General features: G+C 30.7%; 2 protein-coding genes across 5 annotated transcripts in view; one reads left to right on the top strand and one right to left on the bottom strand.

Annotated features, from left to right (window-relative positions):
* The window catches only part of Rpiiic53 (RNA polymerase III subunit C53), a 160,432-nt gene that overhangs the window by 124,020 nt on the left and 8,731 nt on the right, over positions 1-27,681 (top strand). The gene's annotated exons all lie outside the window — the stretch shown is intronic.
* The window catches only part of Lmpt (four and a half LIM domains protein limpet), a 58,649-nt gene that overhangs the window by 27,543 nt on the left and 3,425 nt on the right, over positions 1-27,681 (bottom strand). Inside the window, exons 2-3 of one of the 4 annotated variants that reach the window (XM_074247841.1) lie at positions 14,887-14,972; positions 364-538 (exon numbers count right to left, since the gene is read on the bottom strand). In XM_074247841.1, the coding sequence (XP_074103942.1) occupies positions 364-538; positions 14,887-14,972 (261 nt within the window). Of the gene's footprint in view, positions 1-363; positions 539-2,812; positions 3,789-7,104; positions 7,395-9,279; positions 9,875-14,886; positions 14,973-27,681 lie in introns of those variants that run through there. The other 3 variants (XM_074247840.1, XM_074247839.1, XM_074247838.1) reach the window with 3 other exon arrangements.

The raw sequence follows: 27,681 nt of genomic DNA, 5'->3' as shown, positions 1-27,681 counted from the left end.
AATACCGATATCTTAAAGTGCAGCAGTAAAAAAGTTTAACAATAAAAATAATTAACAGCAACAGGCGCATTAAAATATTAAACAATTTTAGTTTAATTTAAATAAAAATCGCAGTGGGTCCAAATACGTCATCGGCTAATTTACGAATTTCCTAACGAACTCAACTGCAATCACTCTTTAAAGCTTTATTTAAACATTAATCATCACTGATCGTTTGTGATTGCCACGTGTTCTGGTTTTATCTCATCAAATCTACGTCAACGTCTTTTCATCTCGCCAGTTGCTTGAAATGTCAAATAATATGCAAGCTGTTTAATGTTTACTTAACATTATAATTTAAACTTATAAACTAGCTGTTGATACCTTATGAGGCGGCAGACTGGAAGGTGCCCAAGCCAGTCCTCGATCCCGCGGTTCAAACCCGATGTAATTGTTCGAGCTCTCGCTTTTCAAACCCAAACGCGCTCTCACTGACACCCATTCTTCGTGACAGACGTCGTGGACTTCCTTCGGGCACTTGCAGCTCGTGCAATTTTTCCTGAGAAAAATAAAACAATTAATTTCCGGTAATTAAAAATAAATATCTAGGACACTGCAAATACATATAGTTTATTTGATATAAGTGATAAAAGAATGATAAATATTTATCCTCCCACTAGATTTATTGAACGCTTCGATACACTCGGCTATACCTGATCTTATGAGTCATAAAAGTTAACTATCCGCGTGATTAAATTTTTTTTATTTTGTATTGGATTTTTTTTTATATAAATTCGATGATTGAAAAAGTTAATTATTTATTTATTTTTTTTTATTTCACTTATGTAAATGAATTTTTAAGATATATAATCTTTAATACGCTGTTGGAGTTTATTTTGATAATAAAAAATCATTTATTAAGTACTTTAATGGCTTTAATAAAAAAAAACAATAATAATAAAAATAAAAATGAGGTTATTTATAGTCGTGAATAATGTTTGAGCAATTAGTAATAAGTGTTAATTAAACAGTCCTTGAACTTGGATAATAATTTAATGTGTTATTATAAAACAATCAACAAAATGCATATTGATATTCATTAAAGTTTCACCGCGCCCTTCCGGATGTCAGTTCAAGGTCTTATCACTCATACAGTACGAATGTACTTTAAAAATGCATTTCTCCACTCCCCGGAATCTTGTTACGATAAACGTATATTTTATTATAAATTATTATATCAATTAATTGTAAATTTAAATAAATTATCATGCTTTCATATTTGTATTAATTCTGTTAATTTAGCAGCACTATTTTTAGAAGGATTAAAATAATTTTGATTTGCGTCATTGCCAATGTCAAGTGCTGTTAATGAAAAGTTTGGAAGTCGTCCCGATAATGTCATATAAACATTTATTTTTTTTTTTAAGGATTTGACATTTTTAAAAATCACAGTAATGTAATACGAGGGCGGAAAAATGATAGAGAGTACGAAGAAATGTTAATCGTCCCTCGTTTCTCGTTAGATGCAATTCCACACACCATATTATCCCCGAGTAGTATGGCATAGCAGCTCTAATGAGAACACGTTACGCTGAAGAATAGGTGGGGTTGTAAATGTCGTCACCACCCCGCGTTACATTCAACACCATTCAACATTCTCCGGAGCCCGTACATAGATTATTATAATGTCATTATAAAAATAAAACAGGGAGATAATAAACATGAATTTCTTTAATAAACACATTAATTAAGACATCAGAAAAAAAGTGCTGTCACATGTCAACGGCGTCTCATTAAAATTTCTCGCTTAAAAATAACACTAATATAATGCATCCTGTATGTGTAGAGATTTAAAAAAAAAAAAAAAAAAAAAAAGAGATTAAAAATAACGAAATAAATAAAAAATACGTTCCGTTAATTCTTAGGCGAGTTGTCGCGAGCCGTTAGCGGGAAACAACAACGCCCTGATAATAAATGAGGGTAATCCGATTTACACCGTGGTGGTAAAAGAGTACCATAGTAAGAGTACAGTAGTTGGTATAAAGTATGTATAGTAGTAAAAGGAACTAACTAATCTCTAGCTGTGGAGACTCATTGCTTTCACTTTTTTAGCCCATGTCCAGTTGGTTTTGTGCTGAATTTAATTCATTTATCACTTGACATACTTTTATTTTTCATAAATCTCATACTTAGCAAAACATTTTTTCAAAGGTTTTGAACAGTCTATTCAGTCCAAAATTTTTTTAGTATTAAATTTATGTATGATTAAAAATATAAGCATATTTTAAGTAATCAATGTAAAAATTTTTTATTAATTAGCCTTTTATGTTTAAATCAAATTTTTTATTAATTTAAACCTCTTTTATATAAGACATATTTGAAAAAATCTAAGTAACGTTAGTTACTGTTTTTTCTAAATTAGAGCAGCCAAATATAAAAATTAATGCATTGATAAAAAAGATAAACTTAATTAAAAAAATAAATCTTGTTTCAAAAAAAAATTTTTCTTAATTTTATAACTCTCTTCTACTTGGTATAGGAAAAATTATTCAAAATAATTTTCATAGATCAAGATTTTTTCTCTTGAATCAATTTCATCTTTTTATCAGTGTATAAATTTTTATACTGAAAGATCTTAAAAAAAAAAAAAAAATAAGATACATAAAGCGCTATTTAAATTTCTGTTTCAAAACTAAGTACTAATTGCTAATAAACAAAAAATAAAAAATTTGTTGCAACTTCCATCTGATCTAGGCGCTGACCAAACTAAAAAAAAAAAAAAAAACAAACTCACACACGAATCAGAAAAAGGACTTCGTGACTAGTAGCATACCTAACGATCAGCTCGAAGAGTTCATACTGATCGAAGACCTTACAATAGAGATGTAGGACCCGAACGCAGGCCCACTTCATCCCCGGCCAGGGAGCCAAGCTGAGGTCCAGACCGTCTTCCAAAGGACAGCGACCAATGGTCATACTGCGCCTCAACTCTGCGCCCGAAATCGTGGGGTAGCGATTCCTTCGATCCAACATGGGATTCCTTTTAGCAGAAGCAGTAGCAGCACGTGGAAGGTCAGTAGAAACACTCGCGTACTGCTTTATCTCAGCCCCTGACAAGGTCGGATACCTTTCACGGCGATCCAGCGAGGCGGTTTTCCTGTAGAAGTCCTTTTCAGGAACAGAAGGACACCTGGTGCGCGTGGAGGGCGGACTGATCGGTCGTTTCTTCGGTTCTGGAATTCTTACACGCACTCCCTGGGGCTCGCCACCCGGGCCAGCGACACACGAGACTCTTACTTCGACTTTAGGCATCTCGTGACCCCCAGAGCGTCCTTTGGGGCTCATCCTTAAGGATGAACTCGAAGAAGATGGTGGTAGAGCTGGCGTCGTGTGACGCCGTTGCAATCGCTCGTTCAGCGTGTCGTCTCGTACGATTTCATCTTTGTCACGAAAACACAGCTATTCATTCTTTGACTCCATTATTGGGTTTGTTTGTATGTGTATGCATATGTAGGTGTGGACTCTGATCCATCAGTCATCATCGTAAAGACTTTGCTAAGGATTAATATGAGGATTTTTCGTTACAATCGACAATAACGGCACTATTTACCTCCTAAATAAACTTTTAATGATGTTACCTTTTTAGGTTGTCAAGAAATAATAATAAAATTAAAATAAAAAAAAATATCGACAATTACATTAAATCAATTGGTTTCTTTCTCTATTGTATTGATAGTGAAAACTGCCTTTATTTTGACCTTGTTATCAACTTAAATGATTGCTCTGAAAAAATATTGTTCCTTAGACTTCATAAATTTATCGTACTTGGATTACGCCCTCACATTTTTTTTTTTTTTTTTTTCTTTTACCAAACAGACTGAAAAGTGAACAATAAACAAAATTAAAGTGCTTTACGGTGTTCCAGAGATATCACGATTAAAACATACGATATATGTATTTATATTTGTATTTGTATTGGTATGTAATTCAGCAATCCATTTTCTCACATTGACTGATAAATCTTACCGAGCAAGAGTCTCTAATTGCGATAAATATATTTAATTATTTAAAAAAAAAAAAAAAACAAAAAAAAAACACATACTCTTAATGGAAATAAAATAGCCAGCACTAGCGATAATATGTACTCATATTCATTTTATAAGGATAAATCCCGGTGTAGATGCATAATTTGACGACGCATTGTACACGCGCAGGTGTTATCAAAAGAGGCCATGAGATTTATCCTACACACTCTCAGGTATATCTCACGAGGAGTTAAGTCACCCAAAGGCGTTATTATATTTTATATCTGTTTGTTGTGCTACCTATAGTCTCAGCTAATGGCTATTAATTAGATAAAAAGTGTTTATGCTAGTATTTAAAGGCTATTATCGCTTTAAAATTGTTTTATATTTGCTTATCATCTGCAAACGTGATCACTGATCATTTATTATTACTGTTATTATTTTTTATTAATTTTGCATTTTAAAATTAGCGTCACAAATCACTGATTTGTCAACACACTGTTAGTGTTTTTAAATGCTAAAACTTAAACTGCTGTAAAAGATAGACAACTATATTCAATGGAAGCTCATTAATAATATAACTATTATTGTTATTTTGGTATGTACGTGCAATAATAATTGACCGACAGTGCATCCACAGAAGGAGCATATTTCAAACTGGCGCCACGAGGTTCAGTCCACACGTAGGTAGGCTGTACCTCTACACGCGGAAAAACATTCTACGTGTGATTCAAGAATTACTCGCGCACGCGCAACATCTCGGTGTCATCTGGTAAGAACTTGCAAAAGCTTTTCTTCAAATTTAGTTTTATTTTTACACATTTAGGGTCTTTGACGTTATGGTTATTATTATTATTATTTTTATTATTATTATCATCACGATCACAACCTATTTAAATGTATTCACAATAAGGGAGATCAAAAACTTTTAAGTGGCTTCTTAAATGCTTATCTCGAAATTGCTCAAACAAAATAGATTCAAAGTTTAGCAGTACACACATTCTCACAGATTTATTATTATTTTTATCCGAAAACTTTATACTTGTTTACATAATTAAAGTCTTAACTTTAATTTACACGTTGTTTATGTTTATCTTACCCCGATTAATTTTGTTTTCGGTCATTACATTGACGAGGCATAAAGTTTACTGAAACCACTTAATTGCGTAAAAAAAATCCCGGGTGAATTTATATTAAATGCAAGCTTGCTGTACGCATTAATGCTAATAATGTCGAGTTTGCGATTTCATTATTTTATTTATATGAAATAAAATAAAAAGTATTTCACTTGTACTGCTTCGTTTTATTTAGCTTGAGTTTATTCAATGTTGGCAATTTTTAAAGCTAAGTAATCATCGCTGGAAAAAGTTTCAAAACTTGTTACTGTCATTACTGTTATTTTTATTTTATTATAAATTATAAAGTTTATTTAATTTTAGAAAACATTGTGCAAAGTTTAGTGAGCGTAAAAATTCAGTTGAGTGTAAAAAGTCTAAATATATATAATATAAGTACATTACACAAAAGTGTAAAGTAGAGGCGGGTTGAAAAAAAATAGTCATCTTCTCTAATTTCATTAGTGAGATGAGCGAGCTGACGACGATGACGGGAATGACAGACTGACGACCTTGGTTTCCTCGTCTTTGACTACTGCCGGGGCTTTTTACGTAAGGCCAAGCTTGTGAGCTGAGTGAGCTGTATAATCTGCGTCAAAGGCACTGGCTAGCAACCTAACAGTCTCCTAACTCTTCAAAAAGCTCACCACTATCTTCCTAGATCCATAACACATACATTCAAAAATTACCTACGTTTAACTGTGGGCTGATGCCTGAATAGTATGACAGTTTGTTGGCAACTTCACTCACTGAGTCTGTTGTTACTAATAGTTTCCTGTAGTTTTCTCCATTCATATAACTATACTACTTTTTTTTCTCTGTAATTAATTATTTTTCGTGTTAACATAACGTTTGTTTATCAACAATTTACCCTGTTTATTATTATTATTATTATTATTATTATTATTATTATTATTATTATTATTATTACTTTACCAGAAAAAAAAAAAAATTACCATGACCATTATTATCAAAAATTATATAAATATTTATAAATTTCCGAAATTTATTAAAAATTATTTTTAAAAAATTATAAAATTGTTCGAATGAGTGACAAGCCTAGTGATTAATTCTTTAATCGACTATGAAAATTTAAATATTTAAATATCGAGCTACTTGTGTTTAGACAAGTGTGATGCGCGTAATATATTTAAAAATACAAAATATATTTACGTAGAATTACTAATCATTAGCAGATCAATGAGTTGTTTTTAGTATAATTATTAGTAATAAATAATAATTTATAACTAATAACGTTTAGTGGGATTCTGGTATAAGTATTTATAGAATAAAGATATAGAAGCTTAGTGGAGTCATAAAGGCTCGTAAAATTTCCACGGTTTGGGCTTGATTTCAAGTTTCCGCAGTTATTCATAAGATTTATGACCGAGTAAAAAATGTAGACTCTGCTCACTCCAGTTGCTTCTTTTCCCATCAAACTAATCGCTCCAAATGAACGGAATAAATGAAACTGTTAATTATTATTAAAAGTTAAATTTGTTGGCAATTTCAAGATATATACTACCCAGATGTCACAAAACATAATTTTTTTTCATCACTTAATGTCGTTATAAATACTTAATACCGAGTTTTTTAATGTTGTTTTTACATATAAATCATTTGTAAATACGGTACTTAACCCATACATATTTTAAACATTTACACGATTTATTTATCTCATGGATAAATATATACGTATATTATTATTAAATGTATTTATCAGCCGTCCGATAGAGTTACCATTTTTAGATAATTTTAATTTGTAATGGATTTTTTTTCGTATCATTTTATTTGCGATTTATGGTAATGATAACATAGTAATCACGTTGTATAGATGATTGATTTATGTAATAACTGATCCTTGGAATCATATCGCTATTATTATTATTATTATTATTATTACTGTTTTTTTTTTTATTTATAAAATTATTTCATTATCAGTATAAGTTACTACATATATTGTTAAAAGAAAATCAAAATCTTACTCATTAAGTTTCAAGGCTCGAATGCAAGGACAGTGCAAGCATATATTTTCATGATGTGAATTTTTAATAACAGATGCCCGTGGCGCCGGCAGCGGTGGTGGTGGTGGAGGCATCACAGGCGGTAAATCGCTAACTGAAAATCCATTTTCCCGAGCTATAGTTTTCCGAGCCCCTTTTCTTCTCACCGCGAAATTACGCTCGCGAGATGGAAACCGCGGTGTTTTCTTTTTCTCTTCCGTCACTTCTTTCACTGATAACCGATCGTCCCAAACCATTTTATTGTTTTACGTATATTTATCAACTTGGACAAATATTAATTCTCGCAATCTGTTCGATGTTTATACGGACGTACGTAAATATAAAAAAAAATAAATATCACAGTTATAATTACACTGGAGAAATAATAGGATCTCGGGTGATACTTTAAGTGAAACTAATGCGTTCATCGGCCAAGATAAACAATAATGACCGCTAAAAAAATATTCTAATGTCAACACAGTGTCTATCGACTTGATCCGGTAGATTGAATTGTTACAATCAGGTTAATGGACAACAAATTGATGGCTTTACTTTGAGAAAACAAGCAATTTATTATTACAAACAACTATTATTAAATGTTTTTTATTTTTACAGTTTTAAATAATTATTTATTTTCAATTTAACCATTAAATAAAATGTTTGTTTGTATTTATGAATATAGCATTGATATGTCTAATTTAAGTTCTCAAATTCCAGCACATAAAATGAATACACACAATATAATATAATAACCGGACACAAATTCTCTCAACATTAAAATTAACGGGTATGACCTTGTCGACAATCAATCTACGGGTACTTACTAGCGATTACATGAACACGAGACCGTTTTTGAGCAATGGCACGAACCTCAATTTAAAAGAAGCTATACAATATATAATACTATTGATACAGTATATATCAAACTTATTAAGTGAAATGTTGATATGATATGAACCGAGTTTTCACAACGACATCGCGTTTTAAACTGACACGTTCTCCAACTGGAAGTTGCACTGCGCGTTCCACTTGACGAAGTTAAATGGAAAAAAGAAGCAACAATATAATACGAAAAAAACGAAGTAGAAATGACAGCTACTTGGAGCACACAAGATACGACAACTCGAAAGAACCCGCGGCCTTCGCAAATTGTTTTTTATTACGTGCCATTGTCGGTACGGCAATTTTCATTTGTGCAATTACACACCGATGTGCTGCGTGTCACATTCGACACTGGAATGCTACTATTAAATATTATTTTAAATTATCTGTGACAAACACACTGACAAAAATATATTCACGATTTTGAGCTACTTTTTTTTACTACTCCGAGAAGAAACACTTTCACTTTAATACTTATACTGAATATTTTAGTAGCGGCTTACGATGAGCCAAATCATCGTGATATAAAACTCTTTATATTAATTTACATTAAATCGAACCACCCGCTATTAACTGTTAAATTATACTAACTGCTGTACGCCAGTTACTCTCAATAATATTTTTCGTATTCTACTGAGATTATACGCCTGTGTTGTATTGATAACGATATCTGCAAAATAAATAACCGCGTTATCATTTTAACGCCTCAGAGCTCATTGTCCAGCTGATGGAATTGTTCAAGCAACTTATCATTTTTAAAATATGTCTTAATAATGTAATTATTCAAATTTTATTTACTATCTTTTTATTTATTATATTATAATAAATTTTTTAATTTATTTAACAAAGAAGTAGCACAGACAAATATTTTATTACAAATAAAAATCATTTAATATTTTTTTGACGGGTGTCAGATATTTTTTTAAATCAACTTAATTAGTAAGTTGATTTATTATATTACTTTTACTATTATAATTACAAATATTAATAGAAGCTATAAATAATTGTAATTAAAAAAAAATTAATTGCAGGTCTACTGAATAATAAATAACGTCTTATTTATGCGGATAAAATTATACTTATTAAATGAATTTTCTAAACTAATAAATAATTCCTAATGAATAAATGATAACGTATGAAATGTATAAATTACGTCGATGTATCTATAAATTGTATCAATGCAGAAAACGAGTGATAAAAATTCTTAAAATAATTTTTATTTATTTGTAACAAAAATAAAAACATTGAAACAAAAAGTGAACAAAGCTAACTCACCCGGTGCAATAAATACCCGATCGTTCATTGCCATCATCGTCATTATTATCATTATCGTAATTCAGATCCTCAAGATCGTCATCGTACGCATTCCCAGGGTTATGGACAATCGCAGTGTGTTTTCGCGTCTCCCATCTGTCGTTCATTGTAAATTCTAATGTCGCTCTCAATCACCTTTTTCTCCACAATACCTGCAACTTCCTCTCGTTATTTTATTGCCCCCCAACAAATAAAATAAATTACAATAAAATAAGTTTCAACTTAAAACAACATTACTGTTTCCATCACACCAATTCAATATAATATTAAATAAAATTACAATTCTATTCACTGGACATGGTAATACACAAGTTTAAGTTTCACGGGCAGACACAAAATTCACTCTTCTTCTTCTCTCTATACAAGTCCGTTTGAAAAATCAAATAGGAATAAATAAAAAGAAGAAGTACAACTTCTAACTTTAAAAATATATTCAACTCTATTCCATCCGCATAGATTGAATTTTTTGATACCGCGTAATATTATAGATCCACACCCACCGAAACTCGTTTTATCGTCGCGTTAAATGTTATAACTATAACTATCCGGAGACTCGTGCGATAGCGCGCTTCGAGTGTATGATCACATTCTAAATATAGTCAGACATTAAAATCACGCCTCAGTCCCCTTTAGCTTTATATTGTGCTTGGTGTTTGATGCTTACTGCTTACTACTTTACTCGCTGTTTGGTGGTTGATGCTCCAAGACTATCAGTATCATGGTGTATGGTTAGTCATTTTATAATGTAATGTGTAGCAACTAGTGGAGTGTAGGACTCGACTAATGCAAGAACACTAATGTAGGAGATGATACCATCAGCCAAACACATTGACAAGATAAGAGAACGCGTTCTTTGATCCAATACACAACTTCCACATACTTTTATAATATAAGCCTTACAAGTTACAAGTATTGTATTTATACAAATAAAACATATATATGTTTCTCTACAGATTTAAAAGTGAAATGCAAGTAAGAGTTTACGTGCACACATGAGTTGATGTTGAACGAATTGACAATGCGTCATAACTGATTGTAACAAGCTCAACGGCGAGTCGACAGTCTGTGTAGTATTATATCGTGTATATTAAAAAATACAAATCTTATCTTTAAATTTGCGGTCACGCGGCGTTATTCCACCGTTGTGTTGAGTGTAAGTACTCGAGATAATCAATTTAAAAGTACATTACCTCTACATACTTGTTTTTACACTCAAATCATTTCATTTTATTATTTTTTAACCAAATATTCTGAGTCATTTCATTTCACGCTCCGTTTCATTTTTTTTTAATACTTTTTTTGGGTCATACATTTTATTTATAAACTTTTTAATGTAATTATCGCCTCGATTACGTGGTGCAAACAAAACTTTGTAATCGATAATGTTTTTTTTTTTAAAGAGCCAGAATCGAATGTCTTACTTTGCAGATAAGAGAACAGTAATTGTTAGGCCTTTTTTTTTTTTTTTTTTTTTTTTTTAATACAATAGTTTAACCTAAATATTTATCTTAAATGCACCCAAGTGTGACATTCAAGGTCTGTTGTCTCATCTAATGACTTCTAATGACGTCTAACACGTATCAACACCTCGAGATTTATTTATTTATCACTATTTATTTTCTTTTGTAGTTTTTTATCGTCACTTTATTTGAAATAATGTATTACGCCGACATATATTATAAATTATACGACAAATGTCTCCGTATAACCTTTCTAAAGCATTCTAATAAAATTATTAAATAACATCGTACTAAAAAAGTCAAAATAATAAATTGAGTTTTATATTCTAAGTCTAAAAGGTTTGGAATGTTTTAAAGACATAATTACAATTTAAATAAAAACAAATAGCCTGAGAGATGATAATTATTTAACAAAAATCACAAATGCGCGAGTAAATTGTCGAGGTATTTTTGCAATGGAATTCTTTGGAAATACTTAAAATGTTGGTGCAAAAAGTTGTGGAAAAAGTGAGTCATTAGGCGTTTTATCCTAAGAAACGTAATAACGTTTAATTTAATTTAGTTTTTTTTTTTTTTTTTTTTTTTAATCAGTAAAACGCTTCTCTGCTTAATAAGTAACTCTTTTAATAGAAAAAGAAACCACATCCGTATAATTAAATTAAATAGTCAGAAATAAACAAAACACTTTAATTTTAAGATTTTAAGAAAATTTATTTTGATTGAAAAATAAAAATACCTGACTTTTGATTTTAAAATTGAAAATCAATTATTTTCAATAGGACGTATCCAAATACACAGATCAAATATCAATCACCATGTAATAAATGTTATATCATTTCCACAGTAAGAGATAACACTTGAGCACGATTTGAATATCAACAACTTAAATCCGTATATAAGGACAACTTATAACCAAGTCACGGTAAATTTAGTCATACTCAATATAATTTTAAACACACTCATCGCAGTAACCAAGAAAAGCACAAATAATAATAACAAAACTAATATAACGCGACATACTAATACTAAACATAATAGTTTACTGACTAGACAAATAAAACTCAAGTCCGATGTCTCAATTTATTCCACAAAGGTGTGTCGTTATTATTACGCAATTAATACAAATCATGTCACTGTATAATCATAATAATTATTATACTCCACTAGCTATTTTCTCCAATGACACTTTGCGGTTCATTAATAACGATAATTATTACTTATTACATATATATTACTTAGTAGTGGCACTTTTCCGGGTAATTTTATTCACAAGCTCACATGCATCGCTTATCAACAGAGCGTTATTACTTTAACATGACCGACTACTATGTACTATTATATTGTAACAAGTACGAGATTGTACGCACAAAAGAAGGCGCTTATTATTGTAACTCAGTAATGAAGATGATGATCCGAGATACGAGATGTCTCGTGGTCGCTATGAGAATGAGAGCACGTGCCACGATGAATACTGTCTAGTTATTTATATTATTTATTTTATAAATACACTTAAGAACTCATTTTGGAGGGTGTTATTTAATTTAAGGTCAATAAACACATTAATTGGTCTTATTCAATTTTTAGTTTTCGTGATTTAATGTTTAATTGTTGGAATTACTGTTTAAATTTTTGGGGAAATATTTTGTACGACATTTTAGTGTGAAGTTTGTAAGCATCTGATTACTGTACAAATTATAAGGAATTTTAGCAAATTTAGAATTTTTTTTTTCCAAGTATTTTCATGAAGTTGTTATTTATAAAATCTAAAAATTCAACTTTTTAGTTAAACAATAAAAATGCAAAAAATTGGGTGACTGTTCTAATAAACATTCAAATTTTTTAAATATAAGTCCTTATCAATTTTCTTAAAAATTTTTCACTTAGAGAATTTTAAATAAAGTCGAAATTAAAGCCAATTGATAATTTTCAACCATAAACACATTCAGAACGGATCTTGAGATGAAAAACAACAATACTTGTTGAGGGTGTTTTTAATTTAAGGTCAATAAAAAATATTAATTGGTTTTATGTAATTTATTATTTAATTATTGTAATTACTATTCTAATTTTTGGAGTAAAACTTTATCTATAGAATTTGAAAAAAAAAAAAAATTATGAAAAATAAAATATTCCAACTTTGAATTACTTGTCGAATTTTTCATTAAATTTCACTTATATAATGTAACTTTTTGCACCCTTGATAAAAAAAATTTTCACAGTACACAAAATTCGGAAAATATAAAAATTAAATAAATACTTGATATTTTTATTCAGCGGGTAACGTTTTGTTCTAAAGATTTGTGTACTGTATACTGTATACTGTACCGAGAGATCTCGTATCTTTGGCTATTGACCAACAATAATATGAATCACCGGTTGACAAAAAATATAGCACAATAAAAATGATACGTACTCTTTAAAACAGTTGTTTCATTATCCATTATTCTACATTTACTTGTCATGAGCGTGTCTTTTAAAGTGAATTGATTGTGAGCCAAAATCTCCGAGATTCATGTACTCTTTGTCGTATAAGTAAGTTAGTAAGCGTATTGTGAAATACTAAAATAGAAAGAGCCATTGGTTGGATTATTTTATTTATTTTCTGCATTACTCACGCGGCAAAGATAAACTGTCATTTTAACATTGAAATTAGTTAAGCTCGTTGAATAACCGGAAAAAATTTATTGTCTTAAAATTTTAAATAATTCGGATGAATAGAGCATTAATTAGTTCGGGGTATGAATAATCAAAGAAAGCAATTAATTGTGATCTGACGTAACAAATGTAGTTAATATAAGGAAGTTCTGCCATTCGTCGACGTAAGATGTCTAAAATCATGACCTCAATGTATGTAATAAATATAATAATGTGTTGAGAGTTCAGTAAATGTGAGGTGGCTTCGTAGAGTCACGAAGCCCCATCAGAGAGTGCACAATTAATTTGTTATTACCGAGTAGCTATGAGCAGGGTAATCCAGAAAGAAGTCTTGTGAGTCATTCGTCCATAATACTTGTCTAATATAAGTACATAGATCTAAAGTGTGTAATTATACGTGGATAATTTAACTGGCGCTCCCAAGTCTGACAGCCTTCGCTGTGTATACCTTGCTCGTAGATTCTTCAAACTCTATGCTAGTTTAATAAACTATAATAAACCACTTTGTTAAAGTTACGATACGACAATGTATGTTATTATTGCTATTGTTGATGTTGATGTAGTTCTTTTGGTAATTAAAATTACTGTACTATTATTAATTCCAATGTTCAGACGTCAAAATGTCACTGGGAACATTTGCCGCTGATAGATATATGTAGTTGTATTGTAAGATGTATAACATTCCGACAAGCCAAAATCAACAGTCTGAGAGGCTAAGATATATATCACACACATCAGGAGATATAGATCACATCTGTTGGGTGAATGTTATTGTTGTAGTTAAAATATTCAAATGTGACAAAAAATTTTTGAAACAGAAATTTCTATCAAGCAGTATTGAATTAATTAATATTAAAACAAAAATAATTATTGCGAAAAAAATATAAAATAGTTAAATTATGATGATTAAAATTTAGTAAAAAATTTTTAAAAATTACAAGTGCAAATTTTTTTGTCGTAATTAATTAAAAAAAAGTTCTAAAGTTTGAGTAGAAAATTTCTCTGAACTGTTTAAAAAATTATTACAGCAAAATAATTGTTCAACGATTTCATTCTTAACCGTTGTGGAAAAAAAAAAGTAATAATTTACGTAGAAAATTTGTTCAATGTTATAACTAAGAATTTTATCATAATTGCGATGAATTACACGAAAACTAACGCTTATTTTATTACACAGAAACACTAACATGCCAATAAAAAGTATTTTATTAAAAGTAATAAAATTTAAAAACTAAAAAAATATTTTTCGAGCCTCGAGTGTATGTAAAGTAACAGCAAAGGCTATAATAAAAAATTTAATAGCAATAAATGGTGTTTGCCATTGAAAAATTACAGCGTTTATTTTAATACGATAGTCATTTATCGCAGTGATTTCCATGAAAAAATAAAACTGAGGAGACGAGTTAAAGTATTTATCGGTAAATTAATTGTAAAAAAAAAAATATATATATACCTCCATGTATGAGGCGAAAATCCGGAACATGTTTCGCCGCATTGCAAACACGGCTGGCCATCCTCAAGGTCCGTGATTTGAACGTTCTGTAACATAAAAACCATATAAATAAATATTATTATTTTTTTTTTTGAGCCTCTTATTTTATTATTTTGAAGCCCGAATAGCTTGTGTATATTTGTTACTTTATAACGGGTAATTATAATATTAATCACGGTGCTAAAAAAAGGATGGCTGCAACGAGTGAGAGGTCTAGATACCGGGAATGAAAGAGAAAGACTCTCGAGTAGAGACTTTAGTAACAAAACAAATATGGTAAGAACGCCTACATAAACTACCTCTGTACCCACGTCAGTTCTGGCATCACCAAATATCGACTAGACACATAATATGCTCCTCACTTATGTGTCCATACTCATAAATATACTTACCGTACACTAAATTCAGGATAAACAAAATTATTGTTATTATTATAATCGTAAGAATATTAATTCAGTTAAAAAAATTTATAATTTATTATTTACAAAAATTTTTAAATTAAAAATAATAATAATTTTTAGTAACCCGGTACTTTTTTTGACCTTGAGGTGGATCCATACAGAGATAAAAAAATATAACTCCACCCGAGTTTTATTTAATTACTACGTCTCGTAATATATTAATTGATGAAAAACTAACATAATATAAGCAAGTAAGTTTTAATCTTTACTGACAGTAAAATAAATATAAAATATTGCATGATAATCACGGAAATCGTAAAAGAACGTGAATGATTTCGTAGGCAAGTCATTTTTTTTTTACTCATATTATTTACGTGTAATATACATAACGTGTAAGTAATATAATAATATAACCAAAGTATAAGTGGGCACTCTAATTGCCCAAGAGTAGATATTAGTAAAATTATTTGAATATACATCGAACTCATTGATCCATGTCTAATATAACTAAATAAATAAACAAGCTAATTGATGTAATTTTATTTGATTTTATACTGATATTTATTATATAAATAACCAAAAATATCGTACCGAGTCATGAAAATTCCGTGTAAGTGAGTCAGTTGATAGTTTTCTCAAGCCAAAAAAATCGATACCGGCATCCAAATGGTCGTAATCATCATCGTCCTCTCTTACAAGCTCGTCATCATCTCTAAATGTATACCTATCTGGTGAAATATTCCTGGTGCGTCTGCCCAGATATCGTCTGTCAGTAATTCTCTCGGGACTTTTTCGTCTCTCGGGTGTCTTTGAATTGGTATGAATTCTAATAACTGTGGCACCGTTGCGTTCAATACGCGTGGAAAAACCCAAATCGCTGTCGTCATCCTCGTCATCATCATCCTCATCCTCATCCTCATCCCCGTCTCGGTCCTCGTCGTTGTCGTCATCCTCATCTGACAGCAGGCAACGCGTTCTCGGAGGCTTGCTAGACTTGTTCTTAGTCTTCTCACGTTCCGGCGACTCCTCGCTGGAATACCACGAGGACAATTCTCTCTCAATCCATGACAAATCACGTGAGTCGCGGTGGTGATGATGCTGGTAGTTGTGGTTATTCATTTTTTTAACCTCCTCCCTTTTGCCACCATAATCATCTCTAAGTCTTAACTGCTGTTGCTGATGATTCTGATAATTTTGATGATTCTGATGATGAAAATCCTTTGAAGACGAAAATACTTTACGGTGCTGTCTTGGTACCACCTCGTCAGCCTCGATATTTTCAAACGTGGGTGGAGAGAGAGGTCTTGAGTGTCGATTGTCTCTTCTCGGCTTACTCTTAATAGACTCTGACTCACTAGAATTATTTTTAATGTCTTTCTCCTTTTCCTCTTTGTCTTTGCCTTTTAATTTTAATGAAATTTTACGAAATATCTGTCTGTCTCTCGAAGACTCGCGCTTGTTATTACCACTAGAAGAGTCCCTATTTATGTTCATTTTAAAGTAATTTTTATCCTCCAAGCTTCGGTGCCCCGAATAATTCCTCCTCCTCTCCTCGTGCTCACTGGAAGACCCTCTGGCGCTTCTGACTAGATTAAAACCTTTTTTGTGTTCCCTAATCTTATCGAACTTCCCAACAGACAGATCAAAATCTTTACGATTGATTTTAGTTTTATCACTCGCGGTCTTTTTTCCCGGAACATAACTATCACAACAGTTTCCGTTCCGCCTACTCCCATTGACAAAACCCGGACAGTTTGAATTTGAATTTAAATTTTCTCCGACTGCTTTGATGAGCTCAATCGCGCGGTTTGGTGACTGCTCCTCGCAGTGTCTCCAAGATCTCTTATCCAAATAAATAAATTCACGTTTGCAGCCTTTGCTCACAGAATCATCTAACGGTGATAACGATCTACCATGTATAAAATCACCATTTATTTTCCTGGATGACGATGACGAGGATGAATAACGCGTTTGCTTGTAACACTCCTCACCATCTTCATCATCATCATCTTCTTCCTCATCCTGATCCACATCGACATCCTCGTTTTCCTCTCCATCTTCCTCTTCTTCATCTTTTTCTTCTTCTTCTTCTTCTTCTTCTTCATCTTCTTCTTCTTCTTCTTCTTCTTCTTCTTCTTCTTCTTCTTCTTCTTCTTCTTCTTCTTCTTCTCCACCAATCCGCGGTTTATCATATCGACACTCGTATTCTTCGAATTTCCTGACAAATTTAATGGGCTCGGTGATTCCGTTACTCGGCGTTTCCACATCGTAAAAAAAATTCCTCATGTCCTCCTGGTGGTAAGTTTGCTGACACTTAGCACCTCTGCGTTCACGATCCAACGATTCGTCAGATCGTTTGACCTGTTTTGTGAAACCGTTGTTTGACGGTTCTAACTTCCCGTTTGTAAGTTTCGGTTCACTGGATTTATTATTGTCACTATTATTACCGACTATTGAAGTTGATCCTTTCGACTTCCGCCGCCTATAATTAATTGGCTGTTGTTGGTTTCGAATTCCATGCTGCTGGTACTGCTGATGGTGCAAAATTTTTTCCTGATCGTGATATTTGTTTCTGTGTGGCTCCCAAATATTTTTACTGTTCACATTATCTCTGCGCCTTGACAAATGCTGTTGCTGTTTATGCAAACTGTCATCCTTATTTTTTGCACAGACTTCCTTGTACCCGTTGCGTAATTTATCATTGTTGTTGTCGGTTATCAATTGAAACCGGTCAACACGCGAGGATAAACTGTACTGGTGGATCTTATTGCGATTATCATTGCTCTGACCGGAGTCACGTAAGCTCTCCTTCTGATCACGATCTTTTATAATAATTGGCGACCTTACTTTCGGCTCTTCTTTCGTCCATGTGTTCCAAAATCGTGACTTCATTATTGTTTTAAATTATGTTTTTTATTCACTAATAATAATAATAATAATTTTTAATAAATAACAAATCACTAAAACTTATTTTAACAATAAACCACAATACCGATCGAATATAAGATTGCGTTGCTGGTGAACGCGTGACAAATACTATCGACACTCTCGATTGTACCCGAAGGATGGCTTTGCGATTGAATCCCACGCGAGCCTGGCTTCCAGACTGAGTGAAAAATTAAGAAACTGAGTTAATAACAAAACCGAGTTATTTAAACAATACTTACTCGGTACTAAATACAAATATATATAATAAAATAAAATAAAATAATGTTTATTGAAAACGGTGGGTATTAAATAATCCCGGTGTATACTACTGTAACTCAGTTTCTCTTGTCTGTATAATTATTGTTATTGTTGTTGTTTGTACCGGCGCGATGCGATCGTTTGTGGTCAAAGCCGAATCACCGAATCCGGCAATCGAGCAGGATACCGTGCTCGCCTGGATATGAATGTATGTAAGCAATGTAATGTTAGAGTCCGCACATACATAAGAGACCACTACCACCAAGTAAAATGGTGTATGGTGTGCGGTGTGTGGTGGATCTGAGAGAAACACAAGATTTTCGAGGTAAGATTAATAACGGGAGAGAGCGAGAAAGAAAGGAAAAGAGCGGTGAAGAGTGAAACGAGGCGGGCCAGAGAGCGACCCTGAAAGTCGCCGGCGACTTTCACGTACGCGTGCACTTTGCCGTGTTGCTCGCCTTCTTGTGTCCGCCGCAGCTCTTGGATCTTGCTCTTGCTCTTGCTCTTGCTCTTGGAACTTCGAGTTGGGTCTCGAGTCTTGGATCTCAGATCATGGGTTTAGCTTTAGCTTCAGCTCTTGCTTCTTAGTCCTGGTTCTCCACATGTAGTCTTCCCTTTTTGTTGTCACTAAAATGAATTCACCGTCTTCAACATTTTTCTCTCACTCCATATACATCCACATCCACATCCACATTCTCTCTCTCTCTCTCTCTCTCTCTCTCTCTCTCTCTCTCTCTCTCTCTCTCTCTTCTACTCTTATTCTTCGAAACTGCACTCTCGATTTTACTAAAAAATCCTTTTATTATTATTATTTTTCACTGTCATCGTTCACCGTTTAACTGTCCAATAGGAGTAAGTATATTTTTTTTTCACGCTTTGTCTGGTGGGTGAAATGACGCAAGGACCCAAAAAAGTATCGTTCATCTCAGCCGAGCCTTTTGAGCCACTTGGGATGTGTAAATCCACCAGCAGTACTCAGTAATGTGAATCACCACGTAAGATTACGTCCGACGAAAAGGAATAATAAATAATATTATAAATGTCGGTGTTGGTGCTGGTGTCGATGTCAGTGTTGATACTAAAATTCCATACCAGTCAAGAGTTAAATATTAATAATATAAATATAAATAAGGAGGAAGGACTTAACAGATGATACAGGTTGTGTTTGGTGAGGACGTAGGTCGAGTGAGAGCGACGAACTGATCGACGCAGAAGACGATGTCGACAGATCCAGCCGGTCCGTCCGGTTGAGGACACGCGGGAGAGCAAGCAGGTGACGCCCTGCCCTGCCTCCCTGGCTTACCTGGCTTACCTGCACCTGAGATTCTCTGGTATCTCCGGATAGTGCATAGTGGATTCAGGATAGAGAATACCTTTCAGGTGGAGGGGACAGGGAGCAAATAAGACGGTTGTGTCAGATGCAGCTAGAGCTGAGATAACACCCAACAGGAGTTGAGTCGAGATAAAAAAAAATAACAGTACAGTCAACTTGTATCAACTCAACAGAGTCATCGACATCCAGACTGTCCTTTTCTAATCCTATCTAATCTTAATTTTTCCGAGCAGGAAAAAATCTGTTTTTTTTTTTTTTTTTTTTTTTATGCGCTCGTGAATGTTGCTTTTTTGCGGAGATTAAAAACTACCAGATCGATGCAATGCAAAAGTCCCGAGTTTAACGGTTTCACGCGCCAACGATCATCGCAATTAAGTTCCGTTTTCTTCGGGCGATCGAGTCTTTCGTTCCCTGCCGAGTTCAAAATCCTGTGATTCATTTGTTGTTTCGTTTTTAATATTTAGTTATGTTATATAATATTAACGATAATATCATCTGTTTTTGATAGAAGGTATATGTAAATGTATGACTCTTATTTGCACGCTGTGGTGCCAAAATATGGACCCTGGATTGATGAAATGATTTAATTTACATTAATTTGGGGATTAATTGGTTTAAATTATTTTTTATTGGGGTTTACACGCCCTGGTTCTCGAGATTCGCTCACGGCCCTGTGTGTGGGATGTAACAAGGTCTTCGGTACATACGCCTCTGCTTTTGCAAATCCGGCGACAACGATCAACAGATGACGATCATTATGACTATTACCTCAAACATAATATATATACATTAAAACAGACGAAGCTCTTTCCAGTGATCCGGCTAAGTAATTAAGTAATTAACCAGAGCAAAAAGATTATTTTATATCTCGGGATTTCATTTAGAGGATTTTAAATGCCCTCTTGTGTTTAACTTTTTTATCTTTTCATCTTCTTTTATGGACTTGATGGATAACAATATCGTAATTAATTTTTTTAACTTTATTACAAACAAAAGTTCTGGCTAAATACTGCGATTATATTAATTAATTATCATTTTATGAAATAATTATAATAAATTGAGTAAAGAATTTTTTTAATGAATTTTATTTTAAGTAGAAAAGGAAGTTATTAGTATGACATTATTAAATTTAATAGCTATTAATTACAATTTATTTTGGTTGGAAAAAAATTTTTATTACTGCAATTTATTTGTCCGGCTGGGCTGTTCTTTTTATTAAAATTATTATTATTATCATTCTGGTATTAGTAGTAAATCGGGGTGATAATTGACAGTTAAATATAATTTAATTAAAATAGTGATATGTGTTTAAAAGTACGGGCCATTGTGTTTGGTGTTATTAAATACATCGAAGGGAAAATAATAAAAATACGAGTTGAATAGCTCTGATTTGTAACAACGATGAGTCATTTGCAGGTCTACATTGCTCTACACAATGTTCCGATACTATACGGCGAATGTGGCTCAAATGGCGAATAGAAGAGAATGGACATTTTTAGATTTTTATATTTTACGATAATGAAATCCCATTGGTAATTTCACAATCCCTTTCAATACAATAATTTCTCGTCGCTTTAATCTTAATCATTATCATGCATCACTATTCAAAACATACGGTATTTTCTTTTTTTTTATAAACAATCTTTTATCTTCTTAAATATCACAGAGTTACAACTAATACTTTGTAACTAATTATTTTTACATTAAGAATTAATAAATTTTCTCACAATTATTCTGCGAGTGATGAGTGATACTGATTATAAGAATGCAATAAATATTCAAATGTTGTAATAATACAGCTTACAGCATTATCGGCGAGTAATCCCTCTACAGTCTAAAGAACACACTATACTTGTTAATAAGCGATACCGTCGATATTAAAATTTAAATAGAAAACTACAGTAAAAATTTAATTAAAATAGCTATTAAATTTTTATTTTTTTTTTTGCTCATTTTAAGCATGTCGAGTCTTTAGACTTTATCTCTTCGCTAATTAAAAATAATTATGTTACTAATAATGATAATTATAATGGCTAGAATGATGATGATGATAATAATAATGATAAAAATTTAATTTATTTCGAAACAAATAAAAACCCAATAAAAAGTTTAACTATCACCATAAAATTTAATTAATAAAAATATAACGAGACCAATAAAAAGACTATCACTATCCCCATGATCCAGCTCGTTAGTTTGACTAGCGTTGCGTTACGTCTTAAACTTTTTTCTATGCTCGTAGCCCACGCCAAAAAGTATAAAATAAAAAATCAGGTAATACATAATTCATATAAATTTTTAGTAATCTCGAAAGATGCGATGCACGTTTTAGTTTCAGTCCTTTCTCTCTTTCCTCCTCCAGCTCCTCTTGTTCCTTCTTCTCCGCTTCCTCAACAGATTCCTCCCTTTCTCTATTATTGTTATTATTAATATATACTGTATTATATCTGATATAATATGAGTTATATTGATATATAATAATTCTCTCTTAACTTTTAAAAATCAACTCCTACGGTTAAACAAAATAAACCGCCTTTTACACACGCTTATTAACTATCTATCAGTTCATCGCAATCATCACTGTCATTCAACATTAATCTACTCTACTTGTTACCTTCAAATTACAATTTAGTCGTTCGAATACAAGAATAGTCATACAAAAAAGTACTTATTATAATTTATATAAATATGACATCAGCCCGTCGGAAGTGATATCACACTTTTTTTATTTATTACTTGATATTTATCATAACAGTATCAATTATAATAATCTAATTATTGTCAAAATAATTATTATTATCATCCATTGTTTTAACAGGAAAAAACAAATTATTTAAATACATCCTTGTGATCACGCGTATACTTTAATTTATTATAATATTTTATAAAAAATTAGTAATTGATATTTGAAATATTTTTTAACAGAAAAATATTTTCGATTAATTATTATTTACAAAAATTTTAAACTAATTACATCACGTTACTTTCGTTGAAACTGATAACATTTTAAATACTAATTTTTTATATAAATATTTATAAAATTCAAAAAGAAATGTTTAATCATTAAAATGTTTAAAAACGATTTTTACAGTACACCTAGTAACTCAAAACGAGTTATTATTACCTAAAATTACTCTTATTACATTTACATCATCGTAATTGAATATTTAATTCTTACAACTTCAAATAATTATAAATATCTTTTTATTTTCATAGATTTAATAAATTCCTGAATGTAAAAATAATTCTTAATTGCGAATATGATTTAATAACTGCAATTTTAATCAATATTACTATCAATTAGAAAAATTTAATGTTACAAATATCTCTAAAATAAAAGTTTATTTACTTCATTATTTTTTATGAGGTCGACACACCTCTAACCGCACATAAAAAAAATTTCCAATTCAAAAATTGGTCCTAAATGTAAATCAAATTTGTCGTAGAAAATATCGATGATTAAAATAATAATAAACAATAACAGTTACCATTTATTTTTTCCAAACTACTATACCATCTGTATTAATGCGGGAAAAAGTTGTTAAATTTATACGCAGAATATCCGTACGTATATTTAAATATATTTAATAATAAAAAAAAAATATCCGTGCAACACCTGAGGCGAGGCGTAAAAGTTAACAAAGCAACCTACAGTTTCCTTTTTATATGTCGCACGGCTCCTTCTCACGAGTGACGTAGTCATCATTTTATTTATTTTATTTTTTCTATATAATGTGCTCCTTCGACTTGGACAATCGTCTTTTATTTATATACAACACCATATATTTATTTATTTATGCGTTTATATTTATAAAATGTACATACATATATAAATGCTATTACTTTGTCGTCAAATACGCCCGCGCATTAAAATAGCAAATACATAACATACGACACTTGGTTTTAATCATCAGTATGAAAGGAAACGGACTTTGATTGAAAAACTAATGGATTCAACACTCTGCCTAGTGTTAAATGTTTATTTATGTATTTATTTTTATTTTCACTTACTCTAAAAAAATTTATGAGTTAAAATAGTTTCTTATTAATATTTTTATCTGAAAAATAAAATTTATAATAAAGACGTTTGCAAAATTAAATTATTTACAAGAAAATTTAAACTTCAAATTTTAGAATTTTTTTTTTTGTTTAAATTAATAAATAATAAAACAATACAAAAATTTGAACAAAAACATTATTTTCAAAAAAAAAATTTTTTTTTTTGGTTCAAAATTTTTTTCTCTTCAATTAAATTTTTTTTTATCAACTCCTCAAATAAATAATAATAATTATTTACATGACCCACCAAATTAGATCAATAATTTTGACAATATTTGAACGAAATATTGCAAAGTTCATTTATAATTTTAATTATATTTGTTTGATGATTGATGAGGTAATAAGTGGTTAACATTTCGTCAAAGTAAGTAACTATGTGAAAATTCCCTCGGGAGTAAAATTATATAATATTACATGACGTGTTTCGTATCATCAAAAAATATTTGACATCACATTACTCCAGAGATATACAAGTCTTAATACCTTATGTCACGTAATATCAGCATTATATTATATCTTTATCTTTTTATGCCTTTAATCCGCTTTATAACATAATTTCGTTGATTACAAATTTTTATTACAGTATATATATTTGTATTATACACAGATTATAACGCCAATTAGCAATTTATATGAAATTTATAGGAGAATATTTTTATTTCCTTACTTATACGCTCGTACAATTCAATTAAGCTCGAAGTATTAAGTATTGCTACTGCAATTTTTAAATCTTAAACCTCTGATGTTTAGTAATCGTACTGGAATTTAAAATGTGTCGCTGTCGGATGTTTATATTTAGCCATGGAATTTAAACGGTTTGAATCTTTAAGTAAACCACCTAAATAATTTATCGTACAGTCAAATCAATAATAAAAACTATAAATATTTTTATTATCATTGATAATCACAGGAAAAAATATTTGTGCAAATAAGTTAGTAGTAGAGTTAGTTGTTATGAAACGGATATAAAAAATTTTTAAAGCACTGTACTTATGATAAAAGGAATAAAAAATTATCAGTCAAGGAGCGGCAATCGCTTATAAATTATGCATTCGTTTATCGACAATAGTTTAAATTGATTTTTCAATAATTTTACACGGAGAAAAGAAAATAGTTACATTTATCATTTTCCATTGATACGAATCTTATTTTTAATAAAATCATAAATAATACTATGTACAATGGGATTTATTAATATTTCCGGTAATAATAACTACGTTGTATTGTAACTAAGTAAAGAATAAATATCAGTGTAATCTATAAGAATTAAAACTATGTAGACTCCTAAATTCCATGCCACATAGATTTAATAACTATAAATAAGTGATTAATGTCAAAACTATAAAATTTTAATTATTATTTACCTTCAAATTAATATTCCAATTACATCTTGTCAAAAATATTCTAAAAAAAATGTCGTTTTAAAGAGTGTACATATCCCTATAAAACTCTTAGTTATTTTACTCATTATAATGAATAAATAATTTTTTAAGAGCCTGTTTTATAATTTATAACGTCAACATTAAAAAAATCTTCTTACTAGTCAATTTGTAGCTAAAATTCCAAGCTAACTTTTATACTTAACCCCCATTAATTTTAAATAAGAATTTAAATTTAATCCTATAGGATTTTTATCATTTAATATTAACTTCATTTAAGTTTCTGTTGGAAGACTTCTTTCGAGAAGTTAAAGAGAATCCAATAAAAAAGCATTTATTACTTAAAACTACCAAGTTTTTATTTATATTTATTAATAAAAATATTCACAAAGTAAAAGCTAAAAGTTTTCAGTGGAAAATATTAACTTTGAATTCTAAATAATGTGTAGTTTTATCAACGGAAACACATTAAGTACTGCTAGGAAATCCAAGCAGCGATAAATTAATTACTGAAGAGAGTGCAAATCAAGTTTGACATGAAATAAGGGAACAAGAGAAGAAAAACAAAGAAGGAAATAGCAGAGCGGTGAATTACAAGGTTAAATTAGAGAAATTGCACAGTATAGTATGATATATAAGGAAAACAATAAAACAAGCTATTGAGTAGCCTTACAAGTTGAACTTTCAATATCATAAGAAAAACAATAGTGCAAATTGAGATCTACTACCTACAGGTATATTTAATATGTAACGCGCATTTTCTTCCCAACTATGAATATACTCCGTCAATAAACATTGACGGAGAAATTGATTGCCAATACACAAATAGAAGTTATTGAGTTACGTCAATATTGTGAATAAAAATAAGAAAACTTATGAAATAAAAATAAATAAAAAATTAAGGTAGTACCCTCGCGACATATAGTGCGAGTAAATTTGGGTATAGTTTAGGATATTTTTGTCTTTCTCACTTGCTATTCTTTACTCACTTCTACTCATGGTTATTTTTGAATAATACAGTTATTTTTTAATAATATTTAAAAATCTAGATGGTAAAAATCAATGAAAGTTTGAAAAAAACAAATAATAGCTGTTTTTTAATAGTAGTTTAGTTTTTTATGAAAATCTTAAAAAAAGTTTCTTAGTTATAATAAAATATACGAGTAAAATTTTCGGTATCCCGTATATCACAGTGCATAACCTCCTCTGAAAATTCGAACTTTGAAATTAAATATTTCTGAAACTAGATGGTCAAAAAATTTCAATTTGCGTCAATCGATGAAGAATTATATGAATATTAATCTGCCAAAATTTAGAAAAAATTCCTAAGAAAACGCCTCTGGCGAGGGTACTACCTTAATAAGAAGCATTTGTGTGAATCTTAGTGACCTTAAAAGCTTTGTATTTTTATTTATTAAATCTGCTTCATGTTTTTTACAATTTTTTAACTAATAGATACCCCCTTCTTCTTTTCCTTGAAAAGGAAACACTCAAAGATTCCAACATAACAGTACCGAAGGTTTAGTCGATCATGAGGGACTCGAGGGTGCAGCTTCGATAATACTCTCTAGGTGTGGTCGTTTTATAGTTTACTTACACAACTATCCAAAAGACCTACTTAGCCCGTTAAATCTTCAAATATTTTTATTTACCTCCCAGAAATTATTTGTTTACTCGATAAATTAGCCAACGATTTAATTGAAATATTTTAAGCCCGAATTTTTATTTAAAACGGTGAAATTACAATAAAAAATTCAATCAATTAAATGACTTATTCAAAGTACAATAATTGAATTATTTGAATAAAAAATTCATTCTTATAAATTGAATGCTTTCCTCTTCTTTGCTTATTTAATAATTCTAAATTCTTGCGTTTCTTATTATCGCACGCCTTTTAGTTAATTAGACAGGTAATTTGTGTTCTTGTTTGTTTAACACAAAAAGTGTAATCTCGGAGGTTTTTTAGCGATATTTAATTATTGCACGCTTTGAAATTTGTTGAATCACGCAAGCTTACTTTAGTATATTTTTAGGACAATCACTTAATCGATTTTACAAACCCCTTGTTATTTTATCATGAATACGTACGTATAGTGTACGATAAATTTATGTATAGAAATTAGATACTGGTAGAATTTTCGTTGGCGTTTGACATTTTTAAAATTTTACTAAATTTACGAAATTTAAATTCTTCACAATATCTTTATGTCTTCTTACGGTAAATTAAAACTTTCAGAAGAATTTCAATTTAAATTAGAGCATTTTAAAACTTTATTTACTGTTGTCATTAAGCTTGCATTTAAATTAAAATAACTCGTAAACTTAGTTCTAGAAAAAATTTTAAAGCTTTTGACGGTGGGAATTTTATTCTTCAGAAAATAATTTTTTTATAGTTCAT

Source organism: Cotesia typhae, unplaced genomic scaffold (genome assembly GCF_013202065.1).
Source record: "Cotesia typhae breed Kobodo isofemale line unplaced genomic scaffold, CoteBio_Ctyphae contig_5, whole genome shotgun sequence".
Lineage (NCBI taxonomy): Eukaryota > Metazoa > Arthropoda > Insecta > Hymenoptera > Braconidae > Cotesia > Cotesia typhae.
The sequence above is the reverse complement of the archived record's forward strand: the minus strand, read 5'-3'. Positions and strand labels throughout refer to the sequence as shown.